The sequence below is a fragment of the Aegilops tauschii genome, chromosome 2 (genome assembly GCF_002575655.3).
Source record: "Aegilops tauschii subsp. strangulata cultivar AL8/78 chromosome 2, Aet v6.0, whole genome shotgun sequence".
In the NCBI taxonomy this organism is placed as follows: Eukaryota; Viridiplantae; Streptophyta; class Magnoliopsida; order Poales; family Poaceae; genus Aegilops; species Aegilops tauschii.
Window position 1 is genome coordinate 539,978,768 of NC_053036.3, and position 12,870 is coordinate 539,991,637.

At 49.0% G+C, this 12,870-nt stretch overlaps 1 protein-coding gene and 1 pseudogene across 4 annotated transcripts; one reads left to right on the forward strand and one right to left on the reverse strand.

The window, feature by feature from the left end:
• Positions 1-977: 977 nt before the first annotated feature.
• Positions 978-8,201, reverse strand: LOC109770404 (uncharacterized). 4 transcript variants are annotated; one of them, XM_040399639.3, is made up of 9 exons: positions 7,712-8,201; positions 4,625-6,221; positions 4,478-4,545; positions 3,420-3,544; positions 3,149-3,332; positions 2,627-3,061; positions 2,223-2,540; positions 2,080-2,139; positions 978-1,214 (listed from the first exon to the last, which is right to left on the reverse strand). In XM_040399639.3, the coding sequence occupies exons 1-9, from the start codon at positions 8,096-8,098 to the stop codon at positions 1,140-1,142; spliced, it is 3,249 nt and encodes a 1,082-aa protein (XP_040255573.1). In that variant the 5' UTR covers positions 8,099-8,201; the 3' UTR covers positions 978-1,139. The 4 variants fall into 4 exon arrangements, with proteins under 4 accessions (XP_040255573.1, XP_020184693.1, XP_073365067.1 ...); XM_020329104.4 differs by having other exon boundaries at positions 3,420-3,553; XM_073508966.1 differs by having other exon boundaries at positions 4,625-6,218; positions 7,712-8,192.
• Positions 8,202-10,088: 1,887 nt separating this feature from the next.
• On the forward strand, positions 10,089-11,145 carry LOC109770405 (uncharacterized; annotated as a pseudogene).
• The last annotated feature ends 1,725 nt before the right edge of the window (positions 11,146-12,870 follow it).

The following is a 12,870-nucleotide window of genomic DNA, read 5'->3' on the forward strand; positions in this document are numbered from 1 at the left end:
GGCCGAGCACCGCAAGGCAGGCGGCCAGACGGGTGGGGACGGACACGACTGCGAGGGCGGCGGCGGGCGGACGAGGTGGGGAGCCGTGTGGCGGCGGGCCCCTCCGGGGTTCCCCGTTCCACACGCGTGTGCGCCCGGCCGCCGCTCGGCCAGTGGATGATGGGATGGGATATCCGCGCTTTGTTTTGCTATTTTAATAGTGGGGCGTGGATCGGCGGCTGGCGCCACGCGGGGCCCGCGGTGACGTCGCCGTTTCCCCGTTCGCCGTGGCTTTCCGCTCCCACCCGGCGCGCTGTGCGGTCGCTCGCGGACCCGATTCGCCTTTTGTCTGACCACGCCGACAGGTCTCTTTTACACCTGCAAGGCTGCAACCGCAACCGAGCGACGACGGGTAGTTGGGCGGGCTCCCTTGGCCGTGGCCGACCGAATCGGTTGATTGGCTTGGGCTGCCGCTCCACATCGTTGTAAAGCTACGTAGCGTTCGATTGGTGGTCGGTCTCGTAGCTTCGGGAGTTGGAGGTGCGAGACGCCAGGGCTTCGGAACGGAGAACAGAAGTTCAAATTTTTGAATATCGATGGACTATGACTATCCCTCTCGCTGCAGGTGATTTGATGCCAAGAGCGACTGGATTGGATGATGAGACGATCCAACGCCCAACCTAGGATAGGAAGTAACCATTCTGATCAATCTTATTCAAACACGTCTGACGAACCACAGCGCCGGATTATTTTATCTGCAAGAAGACCGGCGACACGAGCGGGCAGGAGGATGCAGGGAAACCGGGGCGGGCAGGCAGACAGGCGTCACGTTGCCCACGACGGACGGGGCCGCCAGCGCCAGCGCGTGGGCACGCGCAGGTGGCGTGTTGCACCGCGTGATGGCCGGCGGTAAAGCGAAGGTCACGACGCCTCCGCGCCAAACAAACCAACACGGCCACCACAAAGCCGCGTCGGAGAAGCGAGTTCAGAGGGACGACTTTGAAAACATATGCACATGATCTATCTGGGTCAAAGGGATTCGCACATGATTTACACCCTCAGATACACGCACGCGGGGCTGGTTGCTCCCGTGCAGATGCACCGTCCTCCAATAGACAAAATCTGAGCCACAACAGGAGGCCCGCGTTGGCGCGTTGGGTCTAACTCCAACGCACATCATCCTGCTCCTCGCCGTCGTCTGGATCTTCCTCTCCCTCCGCCGAATCGAATGTGTCCTGCAAAAGCATCAGAGCGTGAAACCGTGTCAGTTTGCGCGCTCTCTCTCTCTCTCTCCGGCCAGTCTGAGCTGGAGAGTGCCACGGGTAGATCCAGAGACAATGCATGTAGTGCACTGGATAGGTATGACCAATGGATGTGAAATCTTCTGCAAGCGCGAAACCCAGCGGAAGAACTTGGCAACCAGAGCTTCACAAGCTGCATGCTACCAAGGACTGAAAGTATACCTCGTCGGGTGAAGCTCAATGATGATTTTTTGGACAGTTTCAATATGATTTCACATGGTCTAAAAGGTTTTGCCCACCGTGGTTCATGGTTTCTGTTTCATTTTCTGCAGTTTGCTTAACTATTACTCCCTCTGTCCCACAATGTAAGACGTTTTTGCATGCTAAACTAGCATGCAAAAACGTCTTACATTCTGGGACGGAGGGAGTACTACACATCACCAACCGCCAACCAACTTAAAAAAGACCTCAGTTTCTTCTACATATGCAATGCAAAACATATTACTGCTACCCAATACTTGGGTGCATGTGCATGTATCTGCAGACATATACTCCCTCCGTTCCTAAATATAGGTCTTTCTAGAGATTTCAACAAGTGAGTACATACGGAGCAAAATGAGTGAATCTATACCTTAAAATATGTCTGTATACATCCGTATGTGGTTGTCCATTTGAAATCTCTAAAAAGACTTATATTTAGGAACGGAGGGAGTACATGCGAGAAAACCCGGATTTTATCCCCCACAGACCCCATCCATCAGAAGCTACTTTCTTCCCTTGAATATACCGAGGGGCCTCTTCTCCCTCCACCCATTATCTATAGATGTATGTACAGATATGAGGTAGATTTTATCATTACCTGCCGTGAAATTTGACATCGCTTGTCCCTTGCAACAGCCACCGCTGATCTCTTAGCACCCTACAAAAGGATGTGTCAGAAATGATAAAATAGACATCAAACCCCTGTTAAACGAGTTAAAATGTCGGCTTTTTTTTTCTTACGACAGGAACAGCACGTGCCGAGGGTACGCTGCGCATGTTTTGCTCCAAGGACAGAAACTTCTTCTCCCAAGTTTCATTCAGTCCTTGTAGAGCTTGGTTAATCATAAGCTGCACCTGCTCCTGTGTGAATCTTGGCTGTTGTCCCTGTCTGCTCAAGAAATCTGGGGAGGATTTTGACAATGAATCAGTCTGGGCCTTCTTGCTGGCAACAGGAGTACCTTGGTACCTCCCATGCTTCGAGCTCCCCGCCTGCTCTTGCACAGGATGGGGGCCTAGCAGAGGATCTCTGGCCTCCTCAGCATGCCGGGATGTGGTATCCTGAAAAGTAGAACAAAACAGAATCATCAATGCATTCTGAAAATCATAGCACCCAGAAACTGCATTCTTAGTTATTAACTTATTACCTTAGGGTGCTGATGCATTGCTATGATTTGTGAGCCTGCAGCACCAGAGGGGTGGCCTCCTGCACTCCGATTCTTCCTTTTTTGGTACGAAACCTTCATAAATTCGTCTTGGGCCCAATGGTCACACAACATTTCCCACCATGCTGGTTGCATCCAATCAGGGACAAACGGTTTCCAATTCAGTGGATCATCATGGTCGATCGACACAACGGACCCATCTCCCTGTCGTTCCTCTGAATCTTCTCTATCGTCTCCTTTTTCTAATTCTCCATTGGCCCTACCAACCGCCGAAGATCCTTTGAACTTCTTTGCTGCCAACTCCTCTCTAACCCTTTGCTTCTCATAGCAAAAGAGGTTAACTAACTGTCTAACTGCTTTTCGCTCAAAGATCTTCTGGCATTCCTCTTCGTGGCCAGGGGCCCACTTGTAGCGTTTCTGCAGTATTCAAATGACAGGAAATCATCACTTGCAAATCTTACAGTGAGCAAAACATAGTTTGAGACATCCTGATTAGTTACTCACAAGGAATTCATCCAACACGGTAACCCGTACATCTGGAGGGCATTGGTGCCAATAGTGAACCACAACCTCACAGGATCTTCCCTCGTCATCCACTGAAATACAGGTCCCAGGATAGTTCTGCTTGATAAGAAGGGAGATGGTAGTTGCTACCTTCTTAGGAAACGGCGGGTGGACACTCCAGTTGCTGGTTACAAATTAAATTGACACATGAAGATCAGAATGCATCAGTTCTCCGACCATCGACAAACATAAAGGCAGGGTGGATACTTACTCTGTACCACTGGGCGTCAACACAGGCCTATCAGCTTCTTCGCGTGGTTCCACTAGCAATGAAGGGCCACGCCCCTTGCGCTTTTTCGATGACTTGCTAAGAGATCCTGATAGCATATCATCACACTGTGCATCCTGAAATTGCTCGATATCAGACAATCACGAAGATTTCCATGAAAAGATGAAATTCTTAGTTTTTCGGAAAAAAAGAACACCTCTTGCAAAAGTTACATCCTTGGGTGTTTCTATCATAACAAGAACCTTTGGTGTGCCTTGACGTGCCGCTTAAGAAGATACGCGAGGATTAAGACATACCACAAGAAAGAAGACAACACGATGCATCCACAAGTAAAACATCCATACCCATGACCAACAGACCTTTGAGGAAAGAAATACACTCTTTGGACAACTTCAATCCCTAATTTCCTATACACCAAAATCACATACAGTCCAACACAGAAACCACGAGGAAAGACAACGGCCGATAATGAGTCCTACGACAGGCGACACATAAGGCGGATGCCAAACAGTGCCTGTCGCTACAAACCACGGAAATGGAGGGTAAACTGAAAACATGCCTTATAATGGACACCTAACAGTCCTTTAACAACAACAGCCTGTCCCAGAAGGACATGCAGGGCACCATTTCGGGTAGCCTTACAGCTTGGAGGAGATCCCATTGACAATACAGTGCTTTCCATTTGTAATACAATTAATCTAGCATGAAACATTAACACTAAACCAAAGGAAAGCTACTACAGATGAAACTCATGCCAACACCTTTTAACTGACAAAAAAGTTTTCAAGCTAACGTTCTAAAAAAAAAAGTTTTCAAGCTAACATCACAAGTTCGCAAACCTGCATCGGAAGTATCAATTTCAAATGGTAATAATCAAAACCCATCTCACCAAGCCATTGGCAAGAACACATTTGAATGGCGGCACAACAGTTACAAGTGACACTATGCATTGCTGTCAGACGAACACTGCACATCACACATAACACTTCTGACTATGCATTGAAAACAAAGTTCAGTAAAGAAGGGGTGAGGAGAGGGACCTGGGAATATATAACTGCTCGTGGTTGGTTATGCGGTGTTATTGGACTGCTGCACTGAGGTGGTAGCTCTGCAAGAATGGGAGGCGCATGTTAGTGATACACAGCTCTCAATAGAGATTACCAAATAGGTTGCAGAGAGGGACATACTTTCAGGTGAAGAAAGCGAGGAAATAGTGGGCAAAGTAGCGGAAGCTGGAACAGGCAACAAGGCAGCAAGGCGGCTGCATGAAGCAGCCAAGTTTATCGGCCTGCCATGCTCTGCAAAATTCTTGCTGTGAGGCTTGAGTCGCACCTGCTCCGAGTGGTTCTTGCCACTGCAAGCTGCTTCTGCCACTTGTCCATCCATATACTGATTTTGACCATCTGATGGACTTGAATGTACTTCCTCATCACTTCCATCAAGCTGGTCAATCCCATTAAAGCTTTTTTGGGGAATCTCATGCTCATGCGATGAACTAGAACCAGGATTAGGAAGTGCCCACCCAATCTTTGGAGAGAGTGTTTGACCAGCTATGCTACTCTCAATCTGTGGAGCTTCTGAATGATTTTGATGGGGGGAAGCATCTAACTTCTGGATAGGCTCAACATCAATAAGGTCTGGTGATGATCCCTTTGACAGGCGTTTACTGCGCCTAAGCTGAGGCCGCTCATTAGAAGAATTCATCAAACTCTTGTTTTTCCTCTTACGATTTCCTTTAGTATTTTCGGTGCTCTTTATATTTTTGTTTGATGGCTTGCAGACAGAGTCCACCTTTTCCTGCTCCATGTGGACTCCGTCACTAGGATTTTCACCTTCCTGCTGCTCATGGTCAACTTGATGCCGAGAACGTACCTGCTCATGCTCGATAGCACTAGGGACAGCCACATGTTCAGTTCTCTGCTTGCCGTGCTTTGGAATTGTGTCATCAGGAAACCCTCCGTCTGCCTGGTTTATATGAACCAAAGACTCAGTGGGCATTACTTGTGCCTGTGATGCGTGGACATTTATCAAATTACTGTTTTTCCTCTTATGATTTCCTTTAGTATTTTCGGCGCTCTTCCTATTTTCGCTTGATGGCTTGCAAGCAGAGTCCACCTTTTCCTGCTCCATGTGGACTGTGTCAATAGGATTTTCACCTGCCTGCCGTTCATGGACAACTTGATGCTGAGAACGCATCTGCCCATGCTCGGTAGCACTAGGGACATCCACATGTTCAGTTATCTGCTTGCTATGAATCGGAATTGGGTCATCAGGAAACCTTCCTGCTGCCTGGTTTGTATGAACTGAAGACTCTGTGGGCATAACTTGAGCCTGTGATGCATGGACAACCTGGTTAGGCTGCTCTTTCTGGACATTTCCTTCCTGCCACGATTTTGGACCAAATACAAATCTATATGTCCTCTTGCCAGACCTGGCAATATTTCCTTGGACAGGTTCAGTATGTGACTCCTCCCTGTGGATTGAAGCAATAGGAAGCTCATTTTGTAGTGTCCTTGCTGCATCAATTTGTGTCCTCTTGCCAGGCCTGGCAAGAGTTCCTTGGACAGGTTCAGTATGTGACTCATCCCTACAGACTGAAGGATTAGGAGGCTCAATTAGTAGCGTCCTTGCTGCATCAATCTGTGTTCTTGGTTCAGCTCGAAATGAGTTGAAGGACTCCTCTCCAAAAAAATGCTTGTATTGTTGACTATGTGTCAGCTCTGAATGAATGGGCTTTTGAACCATGCCTGCACGAGCTGATTGACTCGAAGGCTGCTGCACCTGCTGCACAATATGGGTTAACAAAGAGAAGAAAATTGAACAATAGATACTAAAAAAATATCACATTGGTAAATGCGTACAATTCTTTGTCAACTTTGACCAACATGTTAACAAAAATTGGATTGATCACATGATAACTGTATAAGTTTATCATGAATACATATTCATAACGGGCACAAATTCCAGTGAAGCATCCAACGACGATAGCGAGTGGAGCTATGGCTCCATGGAGCTCTCCATGGAGCTGATAAACAAGTTTCTGTTCATAATCTTGATATTTTTGAAGCTTTTGCTATAAGGTAATAAAACCCATGGTTCAATTTGCACAAACAAATAAATTAAATTTAAATGTGTAAAAAGAACACTTTTCTATGGTCAGTGGCAGTAACATTATGTTTCACTCTGACGAGTCTACAAGTTGATACTTGGCACTGGAATAGGGACCCTACCAACATGCTGCCGCTGGACACCGACCAAGACAACTCTTCTCCTTGACCTGGTCCTCATCAGCCACCCATGTCACAAAGGTGCATGGTTGTTGGTCCTCTGAACTAAGTCTGGTTTGCTGGCTCCTTTGCTTAGCATTTCTCCCTCTGTTTTTGGGTCCAACAGCAGTACAAGTTGTTGTGCCACAGTAGTAGCTTCTCTGCGACACAGATCATGCTCTGATTTGGGTAGTGTACAACATGGGAGATGCTTCTGACTTCAGGTTCGTCTCCCCTCCCTGCCTTCATATATTTTATTATAATAGTGTGGCATTTGTATAGTTGGTGAGTTAGTTCCCCAGCCAGTCAGAGATCGACGAGACCATCCGACTCCTAAATATTGGTTTTGGAATGAAGAGCGGAACAAGAAATATCACATCCAATGAGGTTGTCTAAAATTTTCAAAGCATCTAAAACCCACATTCCATTGCCACACTGGTTTCAGTAAATAAAGTTGTTTGTGACTCACTATAACTTATCAATTAGCACAAATCTTGAGCTATCCGAAGGACTTCCTGCGCTTGTATCCCTTTCTTTAGCTTTTTCTTTGATTAATTTTTCACCAAACTTGCTTATTATTGCCAGGAGTATAATTCATTGTTCTAAAAAGGACCAGCAATCCTCAATTCTGCAGGTAGCCTTTAACCTTGTCTGTTTCTAGCCGAACAAGAGAAAAAATGCAGACTGCTACAACAAAATCGGGGAGATGGGGACCCTACATTGGCCACAGCTTACTGAACCAAGCTATTGAAAAGTAAAGTAAAACATCCTAGCACTAAATTCCTGGCCTGATTTAACCTCACTGACTAGAATTATTAGACAAGTCAGAAATGTTCAATAACTAAACAGCGACGACACAAGCAGTACACATTCTTAGCAATGCTTCTAGTAGCCTCTTCAAGCTCATGTGGCCAGAAATGTTAGCATCGTAGCAACAACCACTGGCACTAAGCTAAGCAACAATGCATGACAATGGAGTCCCTTGGAGCGAACGACTGCGAGCAGTACCTCTGAGGCATTCATTGGCCGGGGGGAGGAGATTGGGACGGCTGTGGGCGAGACCACGACCGGAACTGCGGCGAGGGGGAAGGACGCGAGCTCGACGCCGCAGAGCGGGCAGGCGAATCGCCCGGGGCCGTGCGGCACGCTGAGCACGGATCCGCATCCGCCACACGTGACCCGAGCGGGCGCGGCGGGCGGGGCGGGCGCGGCGTAGGGGGCGCCTCGTCCGGGGAGCGGGAGCGCGCGGCGAGGGCGGGGCGGCATGAGCTCCGGCGGGAGCGACTGGGCCATGCCGCAGTCGGGGCAGGCGAACTCCGTGAGGCCATGCTCCACCTCCAGGGTCTCGCCGCACCCCGCGCATCGCACCTCGAGGATCCCCGGCGGCGCCGCCATGGGAGGACGCGGCGGCTGATAGGGTTTTACTTTCCCCCTGTGAGCGCTACTGTTCTGTTCTGTGTGAGATGATTATGCCGACAGCTACTTACGCGAAACAGAGTTTCCTGGCTACTCTCCCGTCAGTTGTTTTCTGTCATGGAAAAGCGGCACAAGTTGCCATGCCACCAATATTTGACAAATGTCAAATGTTTGCTAGTGAACGGTTGGTTATCAATTTTTCTTGCAAATCTCATATAAAGTCGTCAACATTCTGCAATTTTTGATTTTGTCAACTGTTATAGAAAGACCGTTCTTTGGGAATGGTGTGTGACGTGTTTGAGCGCAAATGACACATAACAATTGTCGTGGGGGTACCGTGGCAATACGAGAGAACAACACAAGCCGCATCTTACCCCTTTACTCCCCCCCCCCCCCCTCATGTCCCTCTTTTTTTACGAGAAACTTCTGATCTATTCATCAGTTGTGAAGCTAGTACAAAGAACATTAGAAGTAAAATTTATATTCAGGCCCGTAGGCCACCTAGCGACGACTACAAGCACTGGAGCAAGCCGGGCAAACATTGTTGTAGTGGGCGGTCGGCTTCATAGGACCAGCGCATCAGAACATCAACTGTCGCCGATTAAGAGAAGCATGGATCAGAAGGATCCAACCTCCAAACACACATACGTAAGCAAACGAAGATCGGATCCAGGTGGATCCACAAAAGACAAACGCCGACCGAATCCCACAAGATTCGCCGGAGACACACCTCCACACGCCCTCCAACAACGCGTGAAGCATCACCAGGACTGGGCTAGGCTGGAAGAACCTTATTCCATCTTCAAGAAGTCGTCGCCGCCTCATCTTCCTAACACATGGCATAAACCTTAACAAAATTCAAAAAAACATCTAAAAATGGAGCCCTCACGCGGCCTTACCCCCATGGATTAGCCAGCCCACCTGCTCTTGTTTCTCTCCCTTTTCGCTCCAACATGGCCTAATGGCCCGATTCTCCTTCACGTATCTGCCATGTCCCATCCCAATTCGAAATTCTTATAGGGCGTGTTTGGTTGCCCGCATAGAGCCCAGCCTGGCCCGTGCGGGAAAGATTGAGCCCGTTTGGTAGCCTGCGTTCACTGTGCGGCCCGCATCGCACGGAACTTAAAGCACGTCCAGGCCAGGCCAGGCCCAGGGGAAACGCCCGAATCGGCAGTAGCTCGCGAGCCTGGCTCGGGCGAGGCAGGGGAGGGCGACGTGCTTCTCCCCTCATGCGAGCAAGGAGATGGCGCGAGCTCGCCCGCGTCGCCGAAAAATCGGCGGGAGGATTTCGGCTCACCTCCCGCCGAGTCCACCCTATTTAGCCACCTCCCTCACCGCCCCAACTCCCTCCACCATTCTCCCTCAGTTCGAGCTTTCCCACCGACGCCCATCAGCACCGACGAGCAAGTAAGCGGCGCATCTTCATCGGCCGGCGGTCCACGGGGTCGGCGCTCCTTCACCGGCCGACGTTGATCTTCCTCGACTGCCCCCCTCGTCCTCGAGCTGCAGCCATGGCCTCTGTGAGTTCAATCCCCCTTTCTCTCTGTTCCTTCTAACTAGATCTGAGCTGCAGCTAGGGTTTGATCTAGATGCATGGTTGATTAGTGGTCTAATTTGTGAGCTGATATGGTTTATTGCCATGTTGCGGTTGCAATTTATGGTAGGGCTAGATGTTCAAGCATGTGGTAGGCTAGATTAGTAGTAGAGTTTGAAGTTGAACCTTGTGCTTGTGTTGATTCGTGCTTAGATTTGTGATTTTTACCTATTGGTGGTCCATTTGTAGCATGTTATTTGTTGTAGATGTATGTTCGTGCTCATAGGTTGTCTGGTATGCTTAGTATGATAGCGATGAACCATATGTGCTTAGTATGATAGTGATGAACCATGTACATGTATGCTTCTGCTTTCATGGATTGTCCGGTATGTTGTGTGCTATGCTTACCGTCAAAGCGTGCTACAATTGTAGGACATGACCACGCAGACACAAGATCTTAGTCAGGCCCTTGTCCTGTCCGACGACCAGTTTGCTCCATTGTTTGTCGAGGACTCGCAGTCTATGTTCGAGATGGCACCTGATTCAGAGGTGTTCGCGTCTGATTCCCTCTATGTGCCAGTAGTGCTCGTTGAGCCAACTCCTGTTGTTGCTGCTGCTGCCGCTGCACTCAAGCTAGTAGCAGCAAAGGCAAAGAAGGATGGTAGGTCCAACAACATGAAGTGGCAGCCGTTCATGTCCACGTTCGTGCTGAACAAGATGTGTGAGCTCATCTCTAGTGGGGTTAGGACTGACAAGGGCTTCAAGGAGGTGCACTTGAACACCGTTGCGAAGCAGGTGTTCGAGTTCTGTGGGCAGGAGGTGTCTGCCACCCAGGTGTACAACCACCTGAGGAAATGGAGAGGTCGATGGATCCAAGTGTCCAAGCTAAGAGACCTTAGCGGTGCCTCATGGGATGAGAACACTTGCTCCATAGTTCTGGAGGCAGAGCACTATGCCGGCCATGTCGCGGTTAGCTCACAACCCTCTTCCTTTTCATACTGTCCACCATTGCCTACTCCTAATCGCAACTAACAACACTCGTGTTTCATTATTAGGACCACCCAAGGGACGCTGAGTTCTTCAACACACCCATACAGAACTACAGCCAGATGCAGCACATCTTCTCCTTCGGTCTGGCAACTGGGAAGCATGCCATGGGCTCGGGGGAGCCTCTTGGTCTCCCATGCCAGACTTCCCTCGGACCCCGGACGTCGAGGTCCTTGATGGCCCTGACAAGCCCGCTGCGAAGCCCTTCGACAAGCCATTTGACCCCGTCCATGATAGGAAGAGGAAGAGAGGAGGCCTGATGGAGGAGGAGATCAATGTCTTTTGCAGCATGACGGAGGCGGTGAAGGAGGTGGCAACAACCATCAGGGAGTACAAGCCCCTCGACGTCCACCCTGACCTATATGGCGCTGTCATGACCCAGGGTGGCTTCAGCGAGGAGGCTCTCATGGCAGCTCTCAGCCACCTGCTTGACAACAAGGCCTAGGGTGTTGGGTTCGTTGCCATGGCCGACGCTCACAGGGTGCTGTGGCTCAGGAGCTGGCTGGGCAAGCACTACTACTAGAGCAGTGTTGCCTGTGAGCGTGCATGATCCCCGACGGTGATGGCGGTGGCGACGACGATGACGATGACGACGTACATTTTGTTTAGCTAGGGCTCAACAACTATTTGATGGTCTGTATATTTTGGTGAGGTGGTATATACTAACCCCTCACGCTGATGGTGAACTTGCAGTGGTAGGACGACACCCTCTTTTGGATGTGGTGGTAGGTTAACACCAAGGTAGTGCCAGGAAGAACTTGCTATGCCGTATGATCATGCATGCTTTACTTCTTCTCTTCTGCTCCATTGTTGTTTGTGTGCTGCTTTGCTTGCTATTTGTGTGCTCCATTGATTTGCTGCTTCAACTCTTGCTCTTGTGCATTGCTAGGGCAAGTGCTATGCCGTGTTCATCGGTAAGGTTCTAGGGGTTTATAGTTCATGGGAAGAAGCCAGTGCACAAGTGGCATCGTATAGCAACAACAGCCATAGAGGGTTCAAGACTAGGCAGGCAGCAGAACAAGCTTACTCCGACTAGGTGCGACAGCACGGAGGCAGCAGTGTTGTCGGTGGCAAGGTTGGAGGTGTCAAGGTGGATCGTCAGTTTGGGCTGATGCTGAAGAACTTCATCATCTTCGCCCAGTTCATCGCCATTGCTGTGCTGTGGTGTTGGTGTGCTAGGTGTGGGTAAGCTCACCAACTAGGGTACAAGATAAGTACAACGTGTACGTCGTATGCAACCAAACGCCGTGTTCATGTGCCGCTTGGGCCAATGCAGGCAACCAAACAAAGTGCACTTGCGTATTACCTAATGCAGGGACACTAGATGCAGGCAACCAAACGAGTTGCAGATGGCGTATTAGGGCCTGTTTTTGCTCAACCAGGCTGGGTTGACAAATGTATGCGATGAAGGAACTGTAGGAAACGGCAACCAAACACGCCCATAGTGGACATGGGGGTAATCGCATGCAGCCTTGATCGATCTGCTAAAATAACACAAACCGATGCTTCCTCTCAGATCTCATCGCTAGAAAGTACGCTGTGCAGCCGCAAGGTGGCAGGGGAATCGGTCGCGGTGCTATGCTGGCATGCGATGGTGCCACGCATGCATCCATGGTGGAGGTTTTGAGTCGATTCACCGAGCTCGTTCGACAATCGACAGATTGCTCTTTTCAGATATGTTTTCTATTTTTTCTCCACGGGATGTGCTTTCCTTACGGCCATTTTAGTTAATTCTTAGATGGTTTTCTAGGATTCATTTTTATGGAGGTGCTTCAGATTCAGAGTTGTTTGTTGGTCAAATCTTCTTTTGTTTTGGGCACATTGGCATTAGTAATACTGGGTGGATTTATTTTATATTGGCATTAATACTCCCTCCGTACGAGTGCATAAGTCACCTTACGTTGTGCACCGCCACCAAGTCGGAGGGGTAAACGAGGGAACTTAATTTTTATTTTCTAATTAATACCATTGTATGCAATGAACTAACCACTGCATGTCGTGCTAGGTAGTCTCAAGTCATTAAAAATATACACGCCCCACGTCTCTTATTGGTTAATTTCTTCATTCATGTCAAGAAACAAGAAACAAGGATGGAGTTAATGCACCATGCCTAAGTGTTCCAGGATTATTTGGTTTTTGTAAGATGACTTATGCACCGGTACAGAGTGAG

Excerpts from the sequence above, each read along its gene's own strand:
- LOC109770404 (XM_020329104.4), bottom strand. The coding sequence starts at position 8,098 with ATGGCGGCGCCGCCGGGGATCCTCGAGGTGCGATGCGCGGGGTGCGGC. Across the intron at positions 4,546-4,624 it reads CTCGCTTTCTTCACCTGAAA|AGCTACCACCTCAGTGCAGC; the intron begins GTATGTCCCTCT and ends CCATTCTTGCAG. Across the intron at positions 3,062-3,148 it reads CCGTGTTGGATGAATTCCTT|AAACGCTACAAGTGGGCCCC; the intron begins GTGAGTAACTAA and ends TGAATACTGCAG.